The following is a 23,414-nucleotide window of genomic DNA, read 5'->3' as shown; positions in this document are numbered from 1 at the left end:
GTAGTTTCTGATCGTCGAAAAAATGGCCGGCGAACGGCGACAGCCAGATTCGCCCCTATTTTTGGCCAAAAATTAAATCTCAGATCTAGTAAGATCTAACCGTCCGATGGGTTTCATTTTAATATATGTTGATATTCGTGGCGAGGGCTTCGTATCGGTATATTGGTCGGCCATTTTTGGCCGGCCGGCGGCGGTCGCCGGCGGTGGCAGTGTGTTGGAAAGAAAAGAAAAAAAAAAGAAAAGAAAAAGAAAGAAAAGAAAAGAAAAGAAAAGAAAGGAAAAAGAATAAAAGGAAATAAAAATAAAAAAAATAAATAAAATATAAGGAAAAAGGAAATGAGGGCTTTTGGGGTTGGGCATGTCGGGTTAGGTTTTAGCCTAGGATGGCGGGGCCCGATTGGGTTTTAGGATGGCCCAATGTGTTGGGCATGACTGACCCAGTTGTGGCAGCCCTTGGGCTGGCCCACTCGGCTTGTTCTCCCTTGTCGCTTGTCCGGGAACCTAGGATGACTTGGTTAGGTTGGTCCTACTCGGGATATCGATGTCAGTTTAATTTGGGTTCTCTTTAGGTCTCCTAGAATTGGCGATATGATTGGCGAGTCATTTTGTTGATCGGAGTCCTAAGGATGAAGCCCTATTAGACGACTCGAGGCCGAGTAAGACTGACCCCGAGTGCGTTCTAGGCTAGCCTATGATGATGACGTGGGTTTATTTCGAATCCTGATTTCTGATGGATTCCTTTTTATCTGAGGCTAGAATATTGCAATTTATTCCTTTTAAACTATTTATTAAATTATTAATTAATTATTAAGTTTTCAAGAAAATTTATCAATTTAGTTATAAATATATATATGTATGTATTTTTGATAAAGGAGGAATTTAGATAAAAAATATATTATCTATATTAAAAGAAAACTAGTTTATGGGTAAATATATATATATATATATATTATGATATTGCAGCCTATAAGTGGGTGTGTAGTTCCACTATACACTTACGCGTAGCAAGCAAAGCGAGACATGATGACGTAGTAGATGGCTTAGCTCGATGAATTCCATGACGCCAGATTTGAATATTGCGCGGGCCAAGGTACCAAATAATCGATTTAGGGTGTTAGGCAATGGTTAGGATTTTCGGTAATTTCTTTACGTCGTTATTCTTGTTACCTAAATGTGACACCCCATTCTATTTATTGTAGGCTCAGATTCTCAGGATTTTGTTCGATCTTCTCCCCAGACTCGGACTTGAGTCATCATTTCCCAGGCGAGTAGACAGGATATGTTATGATTACCTTATATTATGCACGTATGTACTGTTTTATTCATAAATATTATAACCTTGTATAAATTTTTATATGCATAACTCGTACATGATTTTTATATGCGGATCATAGAAAAATACTCTTAAATGTTTCTAATTTGCATGAAATATTTTCATCCTACTGGGAGAGACATAAACTGAAAGATACCCTAATTGATTTCTTGTTTTGAGAATGTGAATTATTGAATGATATGGTGTATTTTAGGCACCACGTGAAATGATAAATGATTATGACTTGTGCATAAATTAGGGTATTATTTGCATTATTATTAGAGGACTATCTAGTAGATTCCCTGGTGACTCACAGCAGGAAAAGATCATGGTACTGTGAGGCTTGGCATGCCAAGGCCATGAGAGACACGGATAGTATGTTTCAGCACTGCTATCACGTGGGCCTTTATGATGATATTGTGTGATGATGATGTATGTGCCGATATATATACTTGTGTGCATGTGTATATAGGCGTTAGGCCAGTTTCTACTAGTGTGTCCTCAGAATCAGTGCATGCATCTCATACAAAAGTATAGGGGACTTGGGTGGTTAGGGAACAACTTATGGGGGTTGTCTTTAAGCACCTATTTTTCCTACACTATGTTTTCCTTTGAAATCTCAAATTGTTTAACTTATGGTTTATAATTCCACTATTTATACTGTTATTACGTTATTATACTCATGATGATCATCCTAGCATTTTATTGTATACTCTCCTAGTGGGCATGACATACCTTATACTCGCGAGTCCACAAGACTCACCTCGTTTTATTAAAAATATTTTCAGGGAATTCTCCTTTTGATTATTGGTCCAGCAGATCTTCTGGTATGATGTCATACCCTCTTTTGATTTCGGATGTATTATAGGATGCTCTGTGGAGACATACCCATGTTGTAGAGTCTGATGTTTTGTCTTTATTTTTGTTGGCACATAATTGTGCCAAGGGCCCGAGATACGGGATCGGGTATGTATTATTGACAGCAGTGTGATAGATATTCTTATTTTGTACAGCTGCTGTATATGAAATATTGAGATATTATGTTAGAAGGTGAATTGGTATTTTATTCATGTTCTATATCTTGTCAGTAATATTGTTTTATTCAAATCGAGCTAGAGAAGAGGCTTACTAGTCCATTTTAGGGCCGCTGGGCCTAGGGATTAGTGCCGGTCATGACATACCAGATTTCGGGTCGTGACAGATTGGTATCAGAGACTAGGTTACTCTTGAGTTAGGCTTGTGTCTTTTGATTCTATTCGATTCTCTAGCCTTGTCTAAGGTCTTGTCTCATTGAGTCCCACAGAGCCATTCTTAGCTGGGTTTTAGATCGTGGTGTGAGCCATGGCACATTATTGATCTAGCTTTTGCTAAGGGTGTTAGAGTCTAGTATCATTTGATCTTTTGCTTTCAGATTCTATTGCTACTATTATTGACCTATCAGTACGATGACAGGGATGATACCTACTCGTTCTCGGACAGCATCCAGGCAGACAGATTCTTTAGGGGGTGATCAGGCTCCTCAGCCCTCACCTACCAACGGTTACACGGTCAGAGGCCGTGGACGAGGTCGTGGCGAACGACGTGGCCGAGGCCGAGGCCGAGGTAGAGGCCGGGGCCGTGGTTCGGGTCGCAGTGGAGTTGACTTTGATGGTAGTACTCCGGCGAGAGATAGGGACCAGCTGATTATTGACTCCTTGGCAAACATCACGGTGCTGTTGACAAATATAGTTAATTCTCAGAGACAGCCAGAGGCGCCAGGGGGTGTGAGCCCTGATACTAGGGTTGGTGGCGGCACTGGAGATGGCACCGAGGATGGCACTAGAGGTGGCACTAGTGGCGGCACTGGCGACGGTGCTGTGGCTGGTGGCGCCAGGGGCGCCGTTAGCGGTGGCGCTGCAGGTGTTGCCGTCGGCACTGGTGATGCAGGCGAGACTAGGGGACAGCCTCCAGTGGACCTTCCAGTGGACCCTGAGGCCGTTGGGATAGATTATGAGTTTGAGCGGTTTATGGGTCTGAAGCCGCCCCAGTTCAGAGGTGCGAGAGATAAGGCTGAAGAGTTTTTGGATCAGTTGGACAAACTGAAGAGAGGTTCTCGCATACATGGCTACCGGATGGTGGAGCTCACCTCTTTTTGTCTTCATGGTGAGGCGAGCGTGTGGTATGATGTATTGAAGAGACGGCGGGGTGATGCCCCGTTAGGGTGGGCTGAGTTCAAGAGACTATTTTTGGCAAAATATGTCTCTAGCACTATGAGATTCCAGAGGGCCCAGCAGTTTGAGGCCCTAAGACAGACCCCAGATATGAGCGTTGAGCGTTATGATGCGTTATTCACTGAGCTCTCACAGTTTGCACCTGCTTTGGTTCCTACGGAGCAGGACAGGATTACACGCTTTATATCTCGATTGATCGAGCCGTGGTTCAGGAGTTTGCACGCCACTCGTTTTGGCACGTATGAGGAGGCAGTTGATAGTGCCTTAGCCCTTGAGGCACGAGCAGCAGAGGAGAGGGCAGCTAGAGACTTGAAGAGGGTTAGAGGCGACGCTGGTACTTCCTTCTCTTCTGGGAAGAAGGGGAAGGGCACGACGAGTTTGCAGCCGTTGGCAGTACGCCACCATTTCCTTCATTGCCTGCGCCCCCTTCCCAGAGACAGCAGCAGCAGCGGCAGTGGCAGCAGAGACAGGAAGAGAGGCCCCTATGTCCGACATGTAAGAAGAGACACTCAGGGGTGTGCAGGTATGCGAAGGCCCCGATTACATGCTTTAGGTGTGGACAGTCAGGTCACATCCAGAGGGATTGTTCACAGCTAGGGCGAGGCCCTCCAGGACGACAGGCTCCAGCTCAGCAGCCGACATCTAGAGCTCAGAGCAGCGCTCCCCAGCCTCGAGGGGGACATGGCCCACAGAGTCAGCCGAGGGTCTATCATATGACGACTCAGGATGCCCAGGCATCCAATCAGGTGGTGACAGGTACGGTTCATATCTGTGGTCACAGTGCACACGTGCTATTTGATCCCGGGGCGACGCATTCGTTTGTATCGCGACAATTTGCTCCCTGTCTGGGAGTAAGTGCCACTCCTCTGGGCGAGCCCATGTTAGTGGGAACTCCTGTGGGTGATGCCCTACAGGTAGAGCGAGAGTATCGGGCTTGTGTTGTTTCTCTCGTGGGTAGGGATACGCTAGCAGATCTTATTTTACTCGGTCCTATGGAGTTTGATGTCATTTTAGGTATGGATTGGTTAGCTTCATGCCACGCTAGCCTAGATTGTCGTCAGAAACGCGTTTACTTTAATATTCCCGGTGAGGATTCGTTTTATATCCAAGGGGATAGGACTCGAGGGGCTAGCATGTTGATATCAACTATAAAGGCGCAACGTATGTTGGGCAGAGGTTGTGAGGGGTTCTTGGCAGTCGTGAGAGAGTGTGACCGATCAGTTGGGGAGGTTAGTGGAGTCCCGGTAGTGTGTGAGTTCCCAGACGTTTTTCCCGAGGAGCTTCCGGGATTACCACCCGATCGGGAGATTGAGTTTTGTATCGACCTAATACCGGAGGCTCGACCTATTTCGATACCCCCGTATAGAATGGCCCCAGCGGAATTGAAGGAGTTAAAGGATCAATTACAAGAACTCTTAGATAAGGGCTTTATTAGGCCTAGCACGTCGCCATGGGGTGCGCCAGTGCTATTTGTGAAGAAGAAGGATGGGAGTTTGAGACTTTGTATCGACTATCGTCAACTAAACAAAGTCACTATCCGTAACCAATACCCGTTGCCACGCATTGATGACCTATTTGATCAATTGCAAGGCGCAAGGCGATTTTCTAAGATTGATTTAAGATCAGGATACCATCAATTGAGGATCAGGAATCAGGATATTCCCAAGACTGCCTTTCGCACTCGGTATGGGCATTACGAGTTTTTGGTGATGTCCTTCGGGTTGACGAATGCTCCGGCAGCATTCATGGACTTGATGAACAGAGTATTTCGACCCTTATTGGATCGATTCGTCATCGTGTTCATAGACGACATATTGGTGTATTCGGGGAGTGATGTTGAGCATGAGCACCATCTTAGGACGGTTTTACAAGCCCTTCGTGAGAATGAGTTGTATGCCAAGTTTTCAAAGTGTGAGTTCTGGCTAGAGAGTGTTGGCTTTTTGGGGCATGTTGTGTCTAGTCAAGGGATCCAGGTGGACCAAAAGAAGATAGAGGCTGTGGCTCAGTGGCCTAGACCCACTACAGTCACCGAGATACGTAGTTTCCTAGGTTTAGCAGGATACTACCGTCGCTTTGTGAAGGATTTTTCTAAGATTGCAGCGCCGATGACACGTCTCACCCAAAAGAATGTAAAGTTTGAGTGGTTAGATGCATGTGAGCAAAGCTTCAATGAGTTGAAGCGACGTTTGACTACAGCGCCAGTGTTGACCCTACCATCAGGGAATGGGGGTTATGCTGTGTACTGTGATGCGTCGAGGGTTGGATTAGGATGTGTGTTGATGCAGTGTGGGAGAGTTATTGCGTATGCTTCTAGGCAGTTGAAGAAACATGAGCAGAACTATCCTACTCATGACCTCGAGATGGCTGCCGTAGTATTTGCTCTCAAGATATGGCGGCATTATTTGTACGGCGAGACTTGTGAGGTGTTCACAGATCATAAGAGTCTTAAGTACATTTTTGACCAGCGGGACCTGAATTTGAGACAGCGTAGGTGGATGGAACTCCTTAAGGACTATGATATCCATATTTTGTACCACCCAGGAAAGGCTAACGTAGTAGCAGATGCCTTGAGTAGAAAGTCTATGGGTAGCCTTGCTCATATTTCTAGTTGGAGGAGACCGTTAGTGGAGCAGTTACATAGTTTAGAGCGGAGTGGTGCACGTTTAGAGATATCTGAATCTTGGGGATTTTTGGCGCACATCGAGCTTAGGTCTGCTTTGATGGAGGAGATTAAGGCGGTTCAAGTTAAGGACCCTAGTTTAGCCAAGATCATTAAAGATGTCGGAGAAGGTAAGGCGTTGGATTTTTCTATGGACTCTTCTGGAGTGTTGAGATTCAGGACTCGGCTTTGTGTCCCCGAGGTGGACGAGTTGAGGAGTAGGATCCTTAGGGAGGCTCATCACTCTCGATTTGCCATTCACCCAGGGACTACCAAGATGTATCAGGACCTAAAGCAATTGTTTTGGTGGCCACGCCTTAAGGAAGATGTTGCTCGTACGTGTCTAACTTGCCAAGTCTGTCAGCAAGTGAAGGCAGAGCATAAGAGGCCAGGAGGTTTGTTGGAGAGCATCCCAATTCCAGAATGGAAATGGGAACATATTACCATGGATATGGTTACAGGATTACCGAGGTCCCCTGCGGGACATGATTCAGTATGGGTAGTGGTAGATCGCCTAACGAAGACAGCTCGTTTTATTGCTGTACCTACGTCGTTTACTGCTTCTCAGTTAGCTCAGAAGTTTATTCATGAGATTGTACGGTATCACGGAGTACCCATTTCTATTATTTCTGATCGAGGGTCCATATTTACCTCTCGGTATTGGGGCTCATTTCACGAGGCTTTGGGTACGCAGTTAGCATTGAGTACTGCGTTTCACCCCCAGACGGATGGCCAGTCGGAGAGGACTATCCAGATACTTGAGGACATGCTTAGAGCGTGTGCCCTTGATTTCAAGGGTAGTTGGGAGAAGAATTTGCCGTATGTTGAATTTGCATATAATAATAGCTATCAATCTAGCATTCAAATGGCACCTTACGAGGCGCTATATGGTCGACGATGTAGGTCACCCTTAGGTTGGTTTGAGGTTGGTGAGAGACGACTTATTGGCCCAGATCTGGTTGGCTAAAGCATGGAGATCGTCCAGGTAGTTCGTGATAGGCTTTTGACAGCTCAGAGTCGTCAGAAGTCGTATGCAGATCGTAGGCGTCGACTCTTAGAGTTTGCAGTTGATGATTTGGTGTACCTTAGAGTATCGCCTATGAAGGGGGTAGTGAGGTTTGGGAGGAGAGGTAAGCTCAGTCCCCCGGTATGTTGGACCTTTTCGAGTCCTTAGGCAGATTGGGAATGTAGCTTATGAGTTGGCACTACCACCGTCGATGGTTGGAGTGCACCCTGTATTTCATGTGTCGATGCTACGCGGGGTTATTAGAGACCCCTCTCATGTTTTGCCCCCGACAGCACCCACTATGATCCAACCAAGCTTGCAATATGAAGAGCAACCTGTTAAGATCTTAGATAGGCAGGTCAGAAAGCTTAGATCTAAACAAATAGCTTCTGTTAAAGTTCAGTGGAGCCACTATAGTGAGGGTGAGGCCACTTGGGAGATGGAAGATGCTATGAAAGAGAAATATCCTTATTTGTTTCCGTGAAATTCGAGGACGAATTTTTATAAGGGGGGAGAATGTAAAGATCCAAAAAAAAAAACTAAATTAATTAAATTATATATATAATAATTAAAAAAAACAAAAATATAAAAAGAAAAGGGGGAGGCGCTCGGCAGCCCCCCCCCCCAAATCAGAAAATCTCTCTCTCTCTCTCTCTCTCTCTCTCTCTTTTATTTTCTCTTGATTTCCTCTCGGATTTTCTTCGATTCCAAGCGATCCGGCCGTTCGATCGTTGATCCGACTTCGCTTTCACCGTTAAAGTGCCCCCGATCTACAAGGAGGTAAGTGTTTTGGCTTCATCCTCTCTGTTTTGCTTGTTGTTTTCGTGAAATGAGGCTTGAGGCGCGATGGGGCTTGTTGGCCGAATGTTTGAGGTTAGATCTACGAAGATCCAACCGTTAGATTTTTGTGATTCTTGGATATGATGGTCGGTTTGCTTAAGAGGGTTGGGTGGCGGTCTTGGATCGCTGGAAATCGCCGGCCACGGTGGCCGGCGACGTTGGCAGTATTTTTTCTCTTTTTGGCCAAAACTTCGACTCTAGATCTACGAAGATCTAGCCGTCCGATCTTTCTCATTTTTGGGTATGTTGCTCTCCTTAGTGTTGCGCACCTCGGGGTAGTTTCTGATCGTCGAAAAAATGGCCGGCGGCCGGCGAACGGTGACGGCCAGATTCGCCCCTATTTTCGGCCGAAAATTAAATCTCAGATCTAGTAAGATCTGACCGTCCGATGGGTTTCATTTTAATATATGTTGATATTCGTGGCGAGGGCTTCGTATCGGTATATTGGTCGGCCATTTTTGGCCGGCCGGCGGCGGTCGCCGGCGGTGGCAGTGTGTTGGAAAGAAAAGAAAAAAAAAAGAAAAGAAAAAGAAAGAAAAGAAAAGAAAAGAAAAGAAAGGAAAAAGAATAAAAGGAAATAAAAATAAAAAAAATAAATAAAATATAAGGAAAAAGGAAATGAGGGCTTTTGGGGTTGGGCATGTCGGGTTAGGTTTTAGCCTAGGATGGCGGGGCCCGATTGGGTTTTAGGATGGCCCAATGTGTTGGGCATGACTGACCCAGTTGTGGCAGCCCTTGGGCTGGCCCACTCGGCTTGTTCTCCCTTGTCGCTTATCCGGGAACCTAGGATGACTTGGTTAGGTTGGTCCTACTCGGGATATCGATGTCAGTTTAATTTGGGTTCTCTTTAGGTCTCCTAGAATTGGTGATATGATTGGCGAGTCATTTTGTTGATCGGAGTCCTAAGGATGAAGCCCTATTAGACGACTCGAGGCCGAGTAAGACTGACCCCGAGTGCGTTCTAGGCTAGCCTATGATGATGACGTGGGTTTATTTCGAATCCTGATTTCTGATGGATTCCTTTTTATCTGAGGCTAGAATATTGCAATTTATTCCTTTTAAACCATTTATTAAATTATTAATTAATTATTAAATTTTCAAGAAAATTTATCAATTTAGTTATAAATATATATATGTATGTATTTTTGATAAAGGAGGAATTTAGATAAAAAATATATTATCTATATTAAAAGAAAACTAGTTTATGGGTAAATATATATATATATTATGATATTGCAGCCTATAAGTGGGTGTGTAGTTCCACTATACACTTACGCGTAGTAAGCAAAGCGAGACATGATGACGTAGTAGATGGCTTAGCTCGACGAATTCCATGAAGCCAGATTTGAATATTGCGCGGGCCAAGGTACCAAATAATCGATTTAGGGTGTTAGGCAATGGTTAGGATTTTCGGTAATTTCTTTACGTCGTTATTCTTGTTACCTAAATGTGACACCCCATTCTATTTTTTGTAGGCTCAGATTCTCAGGATTTTGTTCGATCTTCTCCCCAGACTCGGACTTGAGTCATCATTTCCCAGGCGAGTAGACAGGATATGTTATGATTACCTTATATTATGCACGTATGTACTGTTTTATTCATAAATATTATAACCTTGTATAAATTTTTATATGCATAACTCGTACATGAATTTTATATGCGGATCATAGAAAAATACTCTTAAATGTTTCTAATTTGCATGAAATATTTTCATCCTACTGGGAGAGACATAAACTGAAAGATACCCTAATTGATTTCTTGTTTTGAGAATGTGAATTATTGAATGATATGGTGTATTTTAGGCACCACGTGAAATGATAAATGATTATGACTTGTGCATAAATTAGGGTATTATTTGCATTATTATTAGAGGACTATCTAGTAGATTCCCTGGTGACTCACAGCAGGAAAAGATCATGGTACTGTGAGGCTTGGCATGCCAAGGCCATGAGAGACACGGATAGTATGTTTCAGCACTGCTATCACGTGGGCCTTTATGATGATATTGTGTGATGATAATGTATGTGCCGATATATATACTTGTGTGCATGTGTATATAGGCGTTAGGCCAGTTTCTACTAGTGTGTCCTCAGAATCAGTGCATGCATCTCATACAAAAGTATAGGGGACTTGGGTGGTTAGGGAACAACTTATGGGGGTTGTCTTTAAGCACCTATTTTTCCTACACTATGTTTTCCTTTGAAATCTCAAATTGTTTAACTTATGGTTTATAATTCCACTATTTATACTGTTATTACGTTATTATACTCATGATGATCATCCTAGCATTTTATTGTATACTCTCCTAGTGGGCATGACATACCTTATACTCGCGAGTCCACAAGACTCACCTCGTTTTATTAAAAATATTTTCAGGGAATTCTCCTTTTGATTATTGGTCCAGCAGATCTTCTGGTATGATGTCATACCCTCTTTTGATTTCGGATGTATTATAGGATGCTCTGTGGAGACATACCCATGTTGTAGAGTCTGATGTTTTGTCTTTATTTTTGTTGGCACATAATTGTGCCAAGGGCCCGAGATACGGGATCGGGTATGTATTATTGACAGCAGTGTGATAGATATTCTTATTTTGTACAGCTGCTGTATATGAAATATTGAGATATTATGTTAGAAGGTGAATTGGTATTTTATTTATGTTCTATATCTTGTCAGTAATATTGTTTTATTCAAATCGAGCTAGAGAAGAGGCTTACTAGTCCATTTTAGGGCCGCTGGGCCTAGGGATTAGTGCCGGTCATGACATACCAGATTTCGGGTCGTGACATCTCAATGCTGGGTCCTCGCTCTTTCGATGCTGGTGGTGCTCAGTGCTCGTCACTTGCCTGGGTTCATTGCTTGGTGGCTGGTGCTTCTCGGTGCTTGTTGTCGCTAGTTGGTGTCGGCCAGATCTTTCTCATTCTCAGGTAATTCCCAGAGAGCCAGATCTTCCTCATCAGTAGGAACCTTTTCCAATTCATAGGTTCTGTACGCAATAGCTACACAACGCAAACTCCCGGAAGCCCAATCCACAAAATGAACATTGAGCAGAAAATTTTCAAAGACAACAAAGATCGCCTAGACTACAGATTTTTAAAGACAACAAAAAATTATTCTTGAATTTAAAAAAGATGTTTAGAATCCTACAAAATTGTTTTGATTCTAACTGATGGCTACACTTATTTGTTAATGCCAAATAATGTTACAAAGCAATTCCTTAGTGTTAGTGCCTTACGGCTCTTACCTTGCTGCGTTTACCCTTTAGCTTGATTAGTTAATTACCTATATTTTGCCTCTATCTTACTTACATATTTGCCTCTATTTTAGTTTTCATTTAGTTGATTTATTGTCATTGATTTGTAGTGTGAATGTGTGGTGGCAGTGGTGCTACACTGCTACTTGCTGCAAGTTGTTTGTTTGAATTTTTATTTTAAATAATACATTAGAAGAAAAATTAAGATGTTTGAATTTATTTTGGATGACAAGTTTCAAGATTATTTACTAATACTTGATAAAAAAATGTCAACGACTGGTTCTTCAAACCCTAAAGTTACAAGAAAAAATGCATCAGGAAATAGATATGATATGGGATGGCAATATACCATTGATGTGGAAAATAACTCAAGAAAAGTTCAGTACAAATTTTGTAGTAAGATCTTTAGTGGAGGTATTTTTCGTTTTAAGCATCACTTAGCTTGTACTCACAAAAATATGGAACCTTGTCTAAAAGTTCCAGACGATACTAGAAAGGAAATTTTGGAAATTTGGGTGAAGAATGCTGAAGCTACTGAACGAAAAAGAAAGATAATTAACAGTATTGACGATTCTGAGAATAAGAATGATGAGATACAACAAGTTATATCAAAACAAAAAGGTAAGAATACTATGGATACTTTTATGACAAAGGGGAAGTGGTCATCAAGTGCAACTGGAAGTGGTCAAACAACTATTAATCAAATGTTGAAAAGAGAATTAAGAGAAGATTGTTGTCAACAAATTGCTAGATTTTTCTATGCATGTGCCATTCCTTTTAATTGTGTAAAACATCCCGAGTTTGCAAAGATGCTTGAACTGGTAGGAAAATTTGGAAGTGGACTTAAACCTCCTTCTTATCACGATATTAGAGTGAAATATTTGAAAAAAGAAGTAACTCATACCATGGAATTACTTGAGGAGTACAAAGCTGAATGGAAAAAAATAGGTTGTTCAATTATGTCAGACGGGTGGATTGATAAAAAGAGGCGTTCAATTTGTAATTTCTTGGTCAATAACCCAAAGGGGACAGTTTTTTTTACCTCAATTGATACATCTGATTTTTCTAAAACTGCTGATAAAGTATGTGAAATGTTAGATGCAATAGTAGAGAAAGTTAGAGAGGAGAATGTGGTACAAGTGGTAAATGATAATGCTGCAAATTATAAAGCAGCAGGTGAGATGCTAATAGAGAAAAGGAAAAGGTTGTATTGGACTCCATGTGCTGCCCATTGTATTGACTTTATGTTGGAGGATTTTGAAAAGAAGCTTAAAGTCCATGCTACAACTATTAGAAAGGCTAGGAGGATATCAACCTACATATATTCAAGAACTCTTCTCATTTCTATGTTAAGGCAATTTACAAAAGGAAGAGACTTGATAAGACCAGCTATTACTCGTTTTGCAACTACATATCTGACTTTAAGTTGCCTCAGTGAGCTAAAAGGTGCCTTGATGACAATGTTTACTTCAAACTCATGGAAGTCTAGTAGATTTGTCTCTCAACAAGATGGGAGACGAGTTCAACAAACGGTGTTAGATTCTAGATTTTGGAAAAATATAATTCGTTGTCTGAAGGCAGCATTGCTATTGGTAAAAGTTCTTCGATTGGTTGATTCAGATGAGAAACCAGCTATGGGCTTTATTTATGTGGAGATGGATTGAGCTAAGGAGAAAATTAAAGCAAATTTTAACAATGCAAAGAAAAAGTAAGTTACTAACTATATATTGTTTTATCATTTTACAATCTTTGCATTCTTTTATCTACACCTATTTATTTAATTTTATTATTGTTTATGTAGCTTTGAGCCAATTTTGAAGATTGTTGATGAACGATGGGAATTCCAATTGCATAGGCTATTACATGCTACAGCATATTACTTGAACCCTCAATATCATTATAGTCCAAATTTTAAAGTTAATATGGAAATAAAATTGGGACTATTTAATTATATTGAAAGAATGGTCACAGATCCAGAAGAAAGGGACAAAATAGATGTGCAAATTGAAATGTTTAAGGGTGCAAAAGGGTTACTTGGTATTGAATCTGCTAAGCGTTCAAGGGATAAAAAGGCTCCAGCCAAGTGGTGGGACACCTATGGAGATGGATGTCCTAAATTGCAAAGGTTTGCTATTCGTGTGTTGAGCTTGACATGCAGCTCTTTTGGGTGTGAATGAAATTGGAGTGCATTTGAGATGGTAAGCAAAGTATATTTAGTCATTATTTTAATTATGTTTTAAATTTTGAACACCATATTTTGATGCAAACTAACAATTGATTTTTGATAACTTTATAAATTATGTTTCAGGTTCACACAAAGAGAAGAAATCGTTTGCATCAAAAGAAGATGAATGATTTGGTTTTTATAATGTATAATTTAAAGTTGAGAGATAGGTAATCCATAAAAGACGAAACATTTTTTAGCGTTGATGAGTTATCCTCATATGATGAATGGATAACAAAAGAGTTTACCCATATTGATTCCTCCAATAGAAATGATTTAGATATTCTTAATGGTGCAACAATGATGGAGTGTGGGGAAAATGAAGTTGGTAAAGATTTGGAAAGTCATGGAGACGAAGGATGTGAAGATCCATCTGAGCCTTTAGGCGATTTTGAACTTGAAGATGACCTTGATTTAGAAGATGATGATGATGATGATGATGATGGGGATAATGAAGATGGTCATAGCTTGGACTTGGATGAAGATTTAAATATTTCTGTTAATGATTTATTTTAGTTTGTAACTTTGTATTTTGTGCTTGTAATGTAGAAGTTTAACAATGCCATATTAACAAAATTATGGACCCTTTTTGTGCTTGTATTTTATAAAATTATGTTATTATAATTTATAAACATATATTTATAAAAATTAAATAGTATCTTTAATTGTCTCTAAAATCCTACGATTTTACGATTCGATTTTACGGACCCTTCTTCGATCCTACTTAAAATTCCGATTTTAACAACCTTGAATCTAGTAGGGGTCCTAATTTATAGGAGAGTAATCAACTCCTATACATTAGGAGAATTGTTAGGAGGTTGAATAGTCTTAGAATTCTTCAAGGATTAGGAGTATGTGTGTTATAAGTAAGATTGTATTAATTAGTTTTGATATATGAAAGATTAATTCTTATTCTTTCACACAATTAAGTAGGTAAGCCCTATGAACTATCACTTTTAGGTAATTCTTAACTAGAAGAAAGTCTGTGGAATCCTTATTTTGTAACTTCAATCCCCATTCCAAATTGGTGTGTAATAGCCTAAAGAAAATTTAATTCATAAGAGGAGCTCATTGAGATTGTAGACCCACTAAACTACCATTTCCAAGCAAAGGAACCCATTGAATCCTTATAGGCTAATTTAATTAAATCCATGACTTTAGACCAATGTGAGATGGCCTTTAGTTAACTTCTTTTTTGATAAGTAAGCTGAGAATGAGGCAACATACATCATAAATTAAGCTGAGTGGAGACTCAAATATGTGAGCCCACCAACTATGACTTTTAGGCAATTGTTGTTTGGAAATGAGCCCGTAAAATATGCTAACTTGAGTTCCCACTCTGGATTGATGTGGGGTAGTCTTAAACTAACTTCTTTTTTCAATAAGTAAGATGGTAAAGGGAACACATACTATGCAAATGGAGGTAAATAAAGATTTAAGTAAGCTAATAAGATTCATTTTATTAGGATGCACGGGTCTTAATTCCAATCAACAAAATTCATTAACATACATTTATGTCGTTATTGTTATTTATTTATTTATTTATTGCTCATCTAAAACCACATCAATGCCTTGATACACCACATTCTATCATAAAATAAAAATGTTTCTTTTCATCTTATAAAGATATTTTCATACCTTAGTGAAGTTGATGCCATTGTACAAGGCTAGATCAAGAGGTAGGTTGTTGATCTTAGTTGGGTTAAACTAATTTAAAAGAAGTTAAAGAGAGGTGTAAAACTTGGTTCAAGTAAGGACTAATCAAATTGAGTTGGGTTGCTTCTTACTAAATGAGACAACTGCAAAATCTCATCATTATCTTTTTCCAAATATGGCAAAGGAAATCCTAGCAATACTAGGTGGAAAGAACCTTTTTTGGACAATGATAGCAAAGTAGGAGATGAGGAAGGCTTGATAGTGATTTCTCTTATTTAGTTGAGGTTCCTCAATCTACCCTAATTGTATTTCGGTTCTCTCCTCACTCTTCTCTATTTTCCTTTTTCTCTTAAACCCAGTATAAACCAAAAGTCTTGGAAAATGAAAAAGAGAAGAAAGTCTTCTAGATAGTGTTGGGAAGGTTGTGAAAAACTTGGATAGATGTTCTTTAGTAATTAGTAGGAATGGTATACAAAAATTCCCACAAGGGAGGCTTAAGTTAGACATTTGAGATATCTACTAAGGGTGGGTAAGGGTCCCTGACCCATACTCAACCCGTTAATATTAATTAATATATATTTTTTTATTATTTTATTTTTATATAATGGATAAAATTACCAAAAAGATATAGAACTTTTGCCTTTGTTTCAATATTATAACACTCTCTTGAAATTTCGAATAATATAATGAACTTTATGTTTAATTTCAATAATATAATGAGCTTTCAATTTTTTTCAATAATATACCTAATTTTAGGTTCAGTGTAAATTAATATAAGTTAAATTACCCCAAGGCCCTTGTGGTTTGGATCACTTACACTAATACCTTTAGTGGCTTATTTTGGTTTGTAAAGGCCCTTATAATTTACTCTCTTTTTTTTCCTCAAACACCTTCATCAATTTTTAAAACTTAAAAATAAATAAAATAAAATTTAACTAATAGAAAATTAAAAAAAAAAAAGAAGAATAGATCTTTCTATTCTTCAAACAAAAAAGCTAGTTGTGGAAGAAAGATCACCACCAGCAACAACTACTAGGGGAAAGAGAGAAACACACACACACACACACCTCTAGCTACTTTTATAAGGGAGATGATCAAAGTTGCCAAGGCTATAGGGTCAATAATGAGACTCTAATGACCTTGTCGAGAAGGTTATAGATCTTCATTGACACCATTTAGAAGCAACTAAAAAAAAAAGGTTGAGGAAGAATATTGCCATTGTAGTTGCTAGCAAAGAAGAAGACACAACCTCATTGGTATATCTACTATTATCCTTATCATTAAGGAGAAAAGCCTTAGCCTTAAAATCACTACGAGGAAGGATAACAATGTTATTGCCTGGATACCATCACTAATGGAGGAAAAGATTGTTGTGGTCGTTGATTGCAAAATGCAACCTCTTTTATTCATCCTCTAAAAACCCTTCCAATTTCTCTTCTACTCTTAGTCTTCATCTCTTCTATTTGTGTCTTTATCTTACTTTCTCTTTTTTTTTACTCGATTTGCTCAAGAAGACCACTAAAGTCTTGCCATTGACTCTAGCCTCAATGATAGGGTTCATTTTCCCTCTAAGAAGTTGATAGAGAGATTCATTATTCTCTCATCTTCTCTTACTCCCTTATTCCCTCTCATTTCCTTGCAATTCGATGATGGCCTTTCTTTTGCCACAAATCTTGTTTTGAAGAAAAGAACATTTTGTTCTCCATGGTTTTTCATTAGACATTTCATAACCCTCCAACTCCTAATATCCTCTTCTCCATCTCTCCTACATTATGCTTTTAAGTTCTCCCACCATAGATTAGCATAATCTGTAAATTCAAGAGCTGCAAGTTCACATTTTCTTACCTCAGAATACTCTTGATATTCGAATACTTTCTCCACTCGTTGCACCCACTTCAAGTACTCTTCCGGTGAGCTAGTTCCCTTAAATGGTGGAATTTTCATCTTGATGTTGTTTCTCGGATCTCTTTGTTGCCTCATCTCCCATGGTTGTTCAACCACGCTATCTTCGTCTTCGATTTCATATCCTTCACCCTCATCTTCATGGATGGCCCTTCTTGGTGCTTGAGGAACGTGTTGTTGTTATGGTGGTTGTTGAACTCCCATCATCTCAAACGCTTGAGTCAAACGAGTAAGTTGTTCCATCATCTCTTCTTGCCTTAGTTGGGGACCCATGATTTGAGCTTCTTCCAATGAAAGCCCTCTTGGTGCATCTTCTCAGGCCATGATCAGAATCTAAGCTCTGATACCAATATAATGTGCCCAAAATACAAAAGAAATACTAGGACCCCTTGTTTGATAAGAAAATTCGTCACAAACAAGAAAATACCAATTTTGATTCGTCACACTCTAAAATAGAATAAGGAAGAGTGATAAGAAACAAGTAAATTCGCCACTAAACAAATAAATTTCTTAGATAAGAATTATGATAAAAATGTTGTCTGCACTTTTTTCATAAAAATGTTCATTTCAAAACATTACAAGATCACACACATAAATACTAATCTTGTTGACAAATTACAATGATTAAAGACAAACCTAATAATTAAAAATAGACAACATCATTGACTCTTTTGACAAAAGAGAGTTAATGATGATAAAAGACAAATTAAAAGTTTAAAGTAAAAAAACATATTATGTCACTTTTGATAAAGGGAATCGTGATGATAAAACATAATAATACATAAAAAAATAAAACACCCTCAAACATAAAAAATAAATGAAGAGTGACATCATACGTGACATGAGTTAGAAGACTTTAAATTACATGCTCTTATATAATTTTTTTCTTTGTATCTTTACCATTCACATCTGTTTGAAAAGTCAGAGGAAGAGAAATTAAAATTGCAATTCGACGGTGGCAATTTCAAATTGAAAATTGCAATTGAAATGAAGAAAAGACAACGGAAGAGACAAGCTGCAGTAGGAGCATCATTGTGTCTGCAAGGACTGAAATTAAAGGGGAAAATGTTCCCTTGGTTACCGAGATTTGCATTGCAAATATATATATATATGTAATATATTATTATTAAAGAAATATTTGAAAAAACGCAACCGTAGCAGCCCAATTGGTAGCCCCAATTTTCAGAAGTGTGATTCCCGTCTTTTTCCAGAGAACCAACGCTGCCCCTCTTCCGTCTTCTTCCTCCTTTGTTCTGTCCGTCTGTTCCACCAAATACATAGATATATATATGTATAAATATATATATATTTATTGAAGCAGCAGGAGCACCAGGCTCCTCCTCTTTCTTGGCTTAATATATATTGGATATATATTTGCAAGGAGGAAGTAGTGCATGCGCAGCAGCAGGGAGCGGTTTTCGGTCTTCTCCTCCGTGGATCTTCTGGTGTGGAGAAGAAAACCGATTGAAAGGAGTTGCAATCGTTAGACGCCTTAGGGACAGACAAGTTCGTGGCCGAAAATATTTATAGCCAGGAGAATGGACAGCAACATGCGGATCCGACGAAGGAGTTCGTCGCAGCCATTGCAAGAAACCAACTTGGGTAGCCAGCGAATAGTCTCTAGGGTGGCAAGAGTTACTGGTATCTGGAAGTGTACAGTATCGGGTAGCCTCTGGTGGTCGTTGTTCATTCTTAAGCGATACCAATAGTTGTGACGGTAAGAGTTGTCGTCGGTACAACAGTTGGGGATTTTCGATGAGCTTCCAGCGACTATACAGCCGCAGCTCATTTGTTATATCCCGCTTCAACTCCATGAAATGGATAGTCCCTTTGGAGGAATGGTCCCAACTCTCTTTCACCTTAGTTGAGACAGTCCTAGCACGGGTTCAGTGGAGGGTTCCAAGGCAACCTACAAATGGACTGACTTGCTCCCCTAGGCTTATGTGGGTGGCTTGGTCAGGCAAGGATAGGTATCGGGGCGGACAAAGAGCTGATTTGGGAAACAGGTTGGTGAGTCGGTATAATGGAATTGCGAGAGCTCAACCGAGAGACCGAAGAGTTTAGGTCAAAAGTGCAACAGAAGTAACTGGCATGCTCTTTGAAACTAAGGTACACGTTATCATTTATTGCATTTCCATATTATATGATTATGTTTTATATACATACGGCTACTATCACTGTGTCTTGCAGGAAACGATCTGTTTTAGTTACTTATTTATGGTTTTTGAAAAAATTTAAAAAACAATTTGTCTTCTTGTATCTTTCGCTAAGTGTTAACGCATGCAATAGTTGCACATCCTTTTAAAAAGAGGCATCCATACTTATCCTTAAGAATGTTGTAATCAATTCGATAAGGGTGGGCGGCAAATGCATGAAGCTTAAGGCATGACAATAAATGTCACCAATCTTAAAGATAATTTTCACCCCTCAATAAATGATGCAAAGACTTTGGTGGCTATCCCTTATGATACAACAAGCACTTCAAAACTTGGGTGCACTCATGAGTTTTGAGGATAAAAGAAGTAGTAAGAAACTAGAGATGAACCCAGCAAAATAGCGACAGGGGGAATATTCTTTCCAACCAATGTGGGACAAAGACACTATATATCATTTGAAACAACACTTGGTTTACAACACAAAGTGGCTCAAATCCATCTCTTATTATTGCACTAACAAGAGCAATACGATCAAATTATCTTGCTTTTAGGTGGTAAACCTACTTCTACTCATTCTGGCAATCGGGCTAGTAAAACACTAAACTCAACATATATATCATTTATAATTTTTGTATTTGATTTTATAATATTTTTAAAAAAATTATTATTTGATGATGAGTAATGTGGCAGTTTTTTATTGGGTGGATAGAGAAGGGGACACCAAATTGGGACAGCAAATCTGAGCTCGCTTGAGTGATGGTTGGCTCTACAATGGTGACAGACCGATGTGAAGGGTTATTTTTACATTGACATTCTCTTGTTGGCTTAATTGGAAAGAAGAGTGTGTTAATTTAATCAAATAAATAAATATGTAATAATAAAAATTAGGATTTAACTTTAGAAAAAAAAAGATTTAAAAATTAAAAAGACATAATATTCTTTTGAATTTATTCTTTTGAAAACACATAATATAATAATGAACGTTAAATTTATTAGGTAATATTCTTTTGAAAATGACAAAATATAATAACACAATGATCAGTCAAAACAAATTTAAAATAAAATAAGAGGCCGTATCCAAAACACAAGCCAAATCATTGTTGATGTTAAGCACAAATTGAACATAAAAATTTAAATTAAATTAATTAGAGCACAAAAGATAAATAAAATAAAAAAATAAAACAAAAACTAGTACCAGAGATTTTAAAGTGATGTCAAATATAAATGCGTATACCACTAACTCCAAAGTATGACCACCTATGATGCATGAAAACGATTTAGAGGCTGTCAGTTTCAATATTTATGAAATGTTTCTGTCTTTAAAACATTAAAAAATATTTTTGAATTATTTTTATAATTTTAAAAATATTTCAAAATTATTTTGTAATATCAAGAAAATATTAAAAATGTGTTTCTGCATGTTAAAGAAAGAATTTTTACTATATTTAACTCAAAATTTTTAAATTTACAAAAAAAATTATATTTTTTTAATTAGGTATTTTTTCATATTTTTATTTCTGACCTTTTTAAAAATTACTATTTTCTAATTTTTCATTTCCACTTTGGGTAATCTAGGTGGCCAGAGTACTCCAACTCATCACATCCACCAGGCCTTCAAATATTATTATTATTATTATTAGGATAATAAATGATTCACTAAACGACAAAAAGAAAAGGTCAAGTCATGCCTGAAATAAACAACTGGATGCCTGATTGAGATAAAGCCTGGGTCCTTCCAGTCAACAGTCAAGTGATGTAAGTCGTGCCTCCAATCGAAAAGCACGGATACGATAAACAAATTGAGAGAACCAACCAACCAACCATAATACGCGATTATTAGGCACTTTATAATTTCAACTGAGAAAATTCTTGCCAACCAGAAAAATTTATCGGGCGAGTTATTGAACGGGTTAAAAGATAAAAATATTCTTATTTATTTTGTAAATTTATAAAGTGGGTTATTGTTTCGCTCTCTTTTCTCTCTTTTTATGGTTGTTATCTTTTTTTTTGTCACCGTCATCTTGCTACTCTTGCCTTGTCTTTGTTGTCTTCTTGTTGTTATCGTCTCGTCAACGATCACTATAACAAGGTAAAGAGAAGACAGACAAGACGATGGTAGCATTGCAGTGAAGTGACGGCCACAAGCAATGGCCATAAGAAAGAAGATGAGAGAGCAGTACACTGACCATATTATAAATTTGTAAAATGGGGAAGGGCATTTTTATCTTTTTGCCGCATTGATAAGCCTCTCTCCCACTATGTCTGCCCGAACCTTTTCAACAGTTATCCCACTAACCAAGAATCGAGATCCAAAAAAATAAGAATCGAGACGAAGTAAAGGAAATGCAGCTACCTACATCTAAAGATTAAAGTTAAGTAAATACCTTGACGGAGTTGAAGCATTCAGCCGGAACGGAATCGCGAGGGGAAGAAGAAGAGAGGAAGTAAGCGGGCAGGGGACCTGGGCTCCACCATGAACTGCTTGCAGAACGGAATCCAGTGCTTGGCGAAGCGAGACGCCTCCAAGAGGGCATAGAAAGTAAGTTCGGAGGCTGCGTTGTCGGAGACGTACACGCTCAGCTTCTCCGGCGGGTAGTCGTACGCCATCACCGATAACACAGTGTTCGCCACCATCGCCGGCGGCTCCATGTTCGGGTCCGCCGTGCACACGAATACGTCCACTCCCGGGAGCTCGTCATCCTGAAACCTACAAATATACAGAATAGAATATTCAATATATATATAGATTATATACATTTATATATTTATTGAGAAGAGAGATCATCACCTCTGGGAGAGCCTGTTCTTGAAGGTGCGGCGATAGATGGGGTTCCAGCGATGAGATTGGGATAGGAGCCAGTAGAAGCCGAACCAGAGCTCCGCCGCAAAGCAGAAAATCCAGCCCACAAACCCGTCTTCTTCCCATGCCGGGATGTTTGTGGCTCTGTATGTCAATATGGAAACTATACCCACAAACACTGATGCCACAAACGCTTTGTATATCGCTCTTCCCTTCCCTCTTCTTGTCTCGAACAATGGAACGTACTCACGCTTGCTACCCATCTCTCTCTCTCTCTCTCTCTCTCTCTGTATGCCCCTATAATATCTTGTGGTCTTCCTTCCCTTATCATCTACCTAAGGATGTACAAGATAAAACATATTCCCCTGTACAGAACATGATCGATGTTACCTTTTTTTTTTTTTTTTTTTTATTAAGGACTGTTAGCATAAAAAAAGTTAAGTTTTATTGTATTTTTACGATTTTTTGGTAAGAAAGACATAATTCCTGAAATTAGTTACAATTTTAACCCACGCGCTAAATCGAATCCCGAGACGTGTGCCTTTGCACAAGTGACCTATCACATGGCAATTTTAAATAGGACCCGCGTTGACTAAAAAAAAAACAAAATAAAATAAAAATTATATGGGTTTAATCGCGGTTAAACTCAAATAAAAAATTGAAACCCTAATTTCAAATCACGAAAAGTCGAAACGAAAGGGGGAAATAGGAAAAGGATGACGTAAAGAGCAATCAGAGGCCGAAGATGACATCGAAGACAAAGCAATCATAAGATAAGACGTCGGGGATGAATAGCACGTTCGTCGAGGACGAAGAACACGTGGCGGAGGAAGAAATAAAAAGTTTTGAACAAAAGTTCGATCGGGATTGTCGTCCTTGTTTGATCGGGCTTGTTGTCCTTTTTTTTAAATTTCATTCGATCGGAATTCTCATCCTTTTTTTTTAATTTCGTTCAATCGGACTTTTTCTTGAGTCCAATGGGACTTGTTGTCTTTTAACCAACCCTACTTTTAATCCATATGGACCATTAAAAATCAAATCTGAAGTGAAACCCTAAACCCTATTTTGAGATCTGGAAGAGGCGACCTTAAAAGGAAGGCGAAGGAGGAAGACGCGAAGAGGAATCGAAGGCCGAGGACGATGTTGAAGAGGAAGTAATCAAATGACGAAGACATTGGGGATGAAAAAGACGAGGCAGAGGAAGAAATTGACGTTTTGAAACAAATTTATAGAGCTCCCAGACAACACACTGACCAAAGAGAGTCAGCGTTCATGCTCTCAATAAGGAAAAAGGTAAGTGTTCCTTTCTTGGTACTGCATAAAGTTCTTTACTACTTTCTTTGCAGCATTAATTTCTTGACGGCATGCCTTAGCATGAATTTTCTTAATTATTCTT

At 39.1% G+C, this 23,414-nt stretch overlaps 2 protein-coding genes and 1 pseudogene across 3 annotated transcripts; 2 read left to right on the top strand and 1 right to left on the bottom strand.

The window, feature by feature from the left end:
* The window catches only part of LOC127791552 (cellulose synthase-like protein E1), an 84,443-nt pseudogene extending 61,250 nt beyond the window's left edge, over window positions 1-23,193 (bottom strand).
* On the top strand, window positions 90-9,567 carry LOC127791401 (uncharacterized). 2 transcript variants are annotated; one of them, XM_052321266.1, is made up of 5 exons: window positions 90-1,090; window positions 1,200-1,264; window positions 2,101-2,139; window positions 2,765-4,278; window positions 9,503-9,567. In XM_052321266.1, exon 4 carries the CDS (start codon window positions 2,767-2,769, stop codon window positions 4,117-4,119), a length of 1,353 nt encoding a protein of 450 aa, XP_052177226.1. In that variant the 5' UTR covers window positions 90-1,090; window positions 1,200-1,264; window positions 2,101-2,139; window positions 2,765-2,766; the 3' UTR covers window positions 4,120-4,278; window positions 9,503-9,567. The 2 variants fall into 2 exon arrangements, with proteins under 2 accessions (XP_052177226.1, XP_052177225.1); XM_052321265.1 differs by lacking the exon at window positions 90-1,090 and having other exon boundaries at window positions 1,097-1,264.
* Window positions 7,826-16,197, top strand: LOC127791400 (uncharacterized). Its single transcript, XM_052321264.1, has 2 exons — window positions 7,826-7,967; window positions 10,404-16,197. Exon 2 carries the CDS (start codon window positions 11,487-11,489, stop codon window positions 12,942-12,944), a length of 1,458 nt encoding a protein of 485 aa, XP_052177224.1. The 5' UTR covers window positions 7,826-7,967; window positions 10,404-11,486; the 3' UTR covers window positions 12,945-16,197.
* Window positions 23,194-23,414: the final 221 nt, after the last annotated feature.

The sequence above is a fragment of the Diospyros lotus genome, chromosome 15 (genome assembly GCF_014633365.1).
Source record: "Diospyros lotus cultivar Yz01 chromosome 15, ASM1463336v1, whole genome shotgun sequence".
NCBI lineage: Eukaryota > Viridiplantae > Streptophyta > Magnoliopsida > Ericales > Ebenaceae > Diospyros > Diospyros lotus.
Note: the sequence above shows the minus strand (reverse complement) of the source record. Positions and strands in the feature narration are given on the sequence as shown.

What these genes read in the sequence shown, in the direction of transcription:
- LOC127791401 (XM_052321266.1), top strand. Translation starts at nt 2,767, where the DNA reads ATGATACCTACTCGTTCTCGGACAGCATCCAGGCAGACAGATTCTTTA.
- LOC127791400 (XM_052321264.1), top strand. Translation starts at nt 11,487, where the DNA reads ATGTTTGAATTTATTTTGGATGACAAGTTTCAAGATTATTTACTAATA.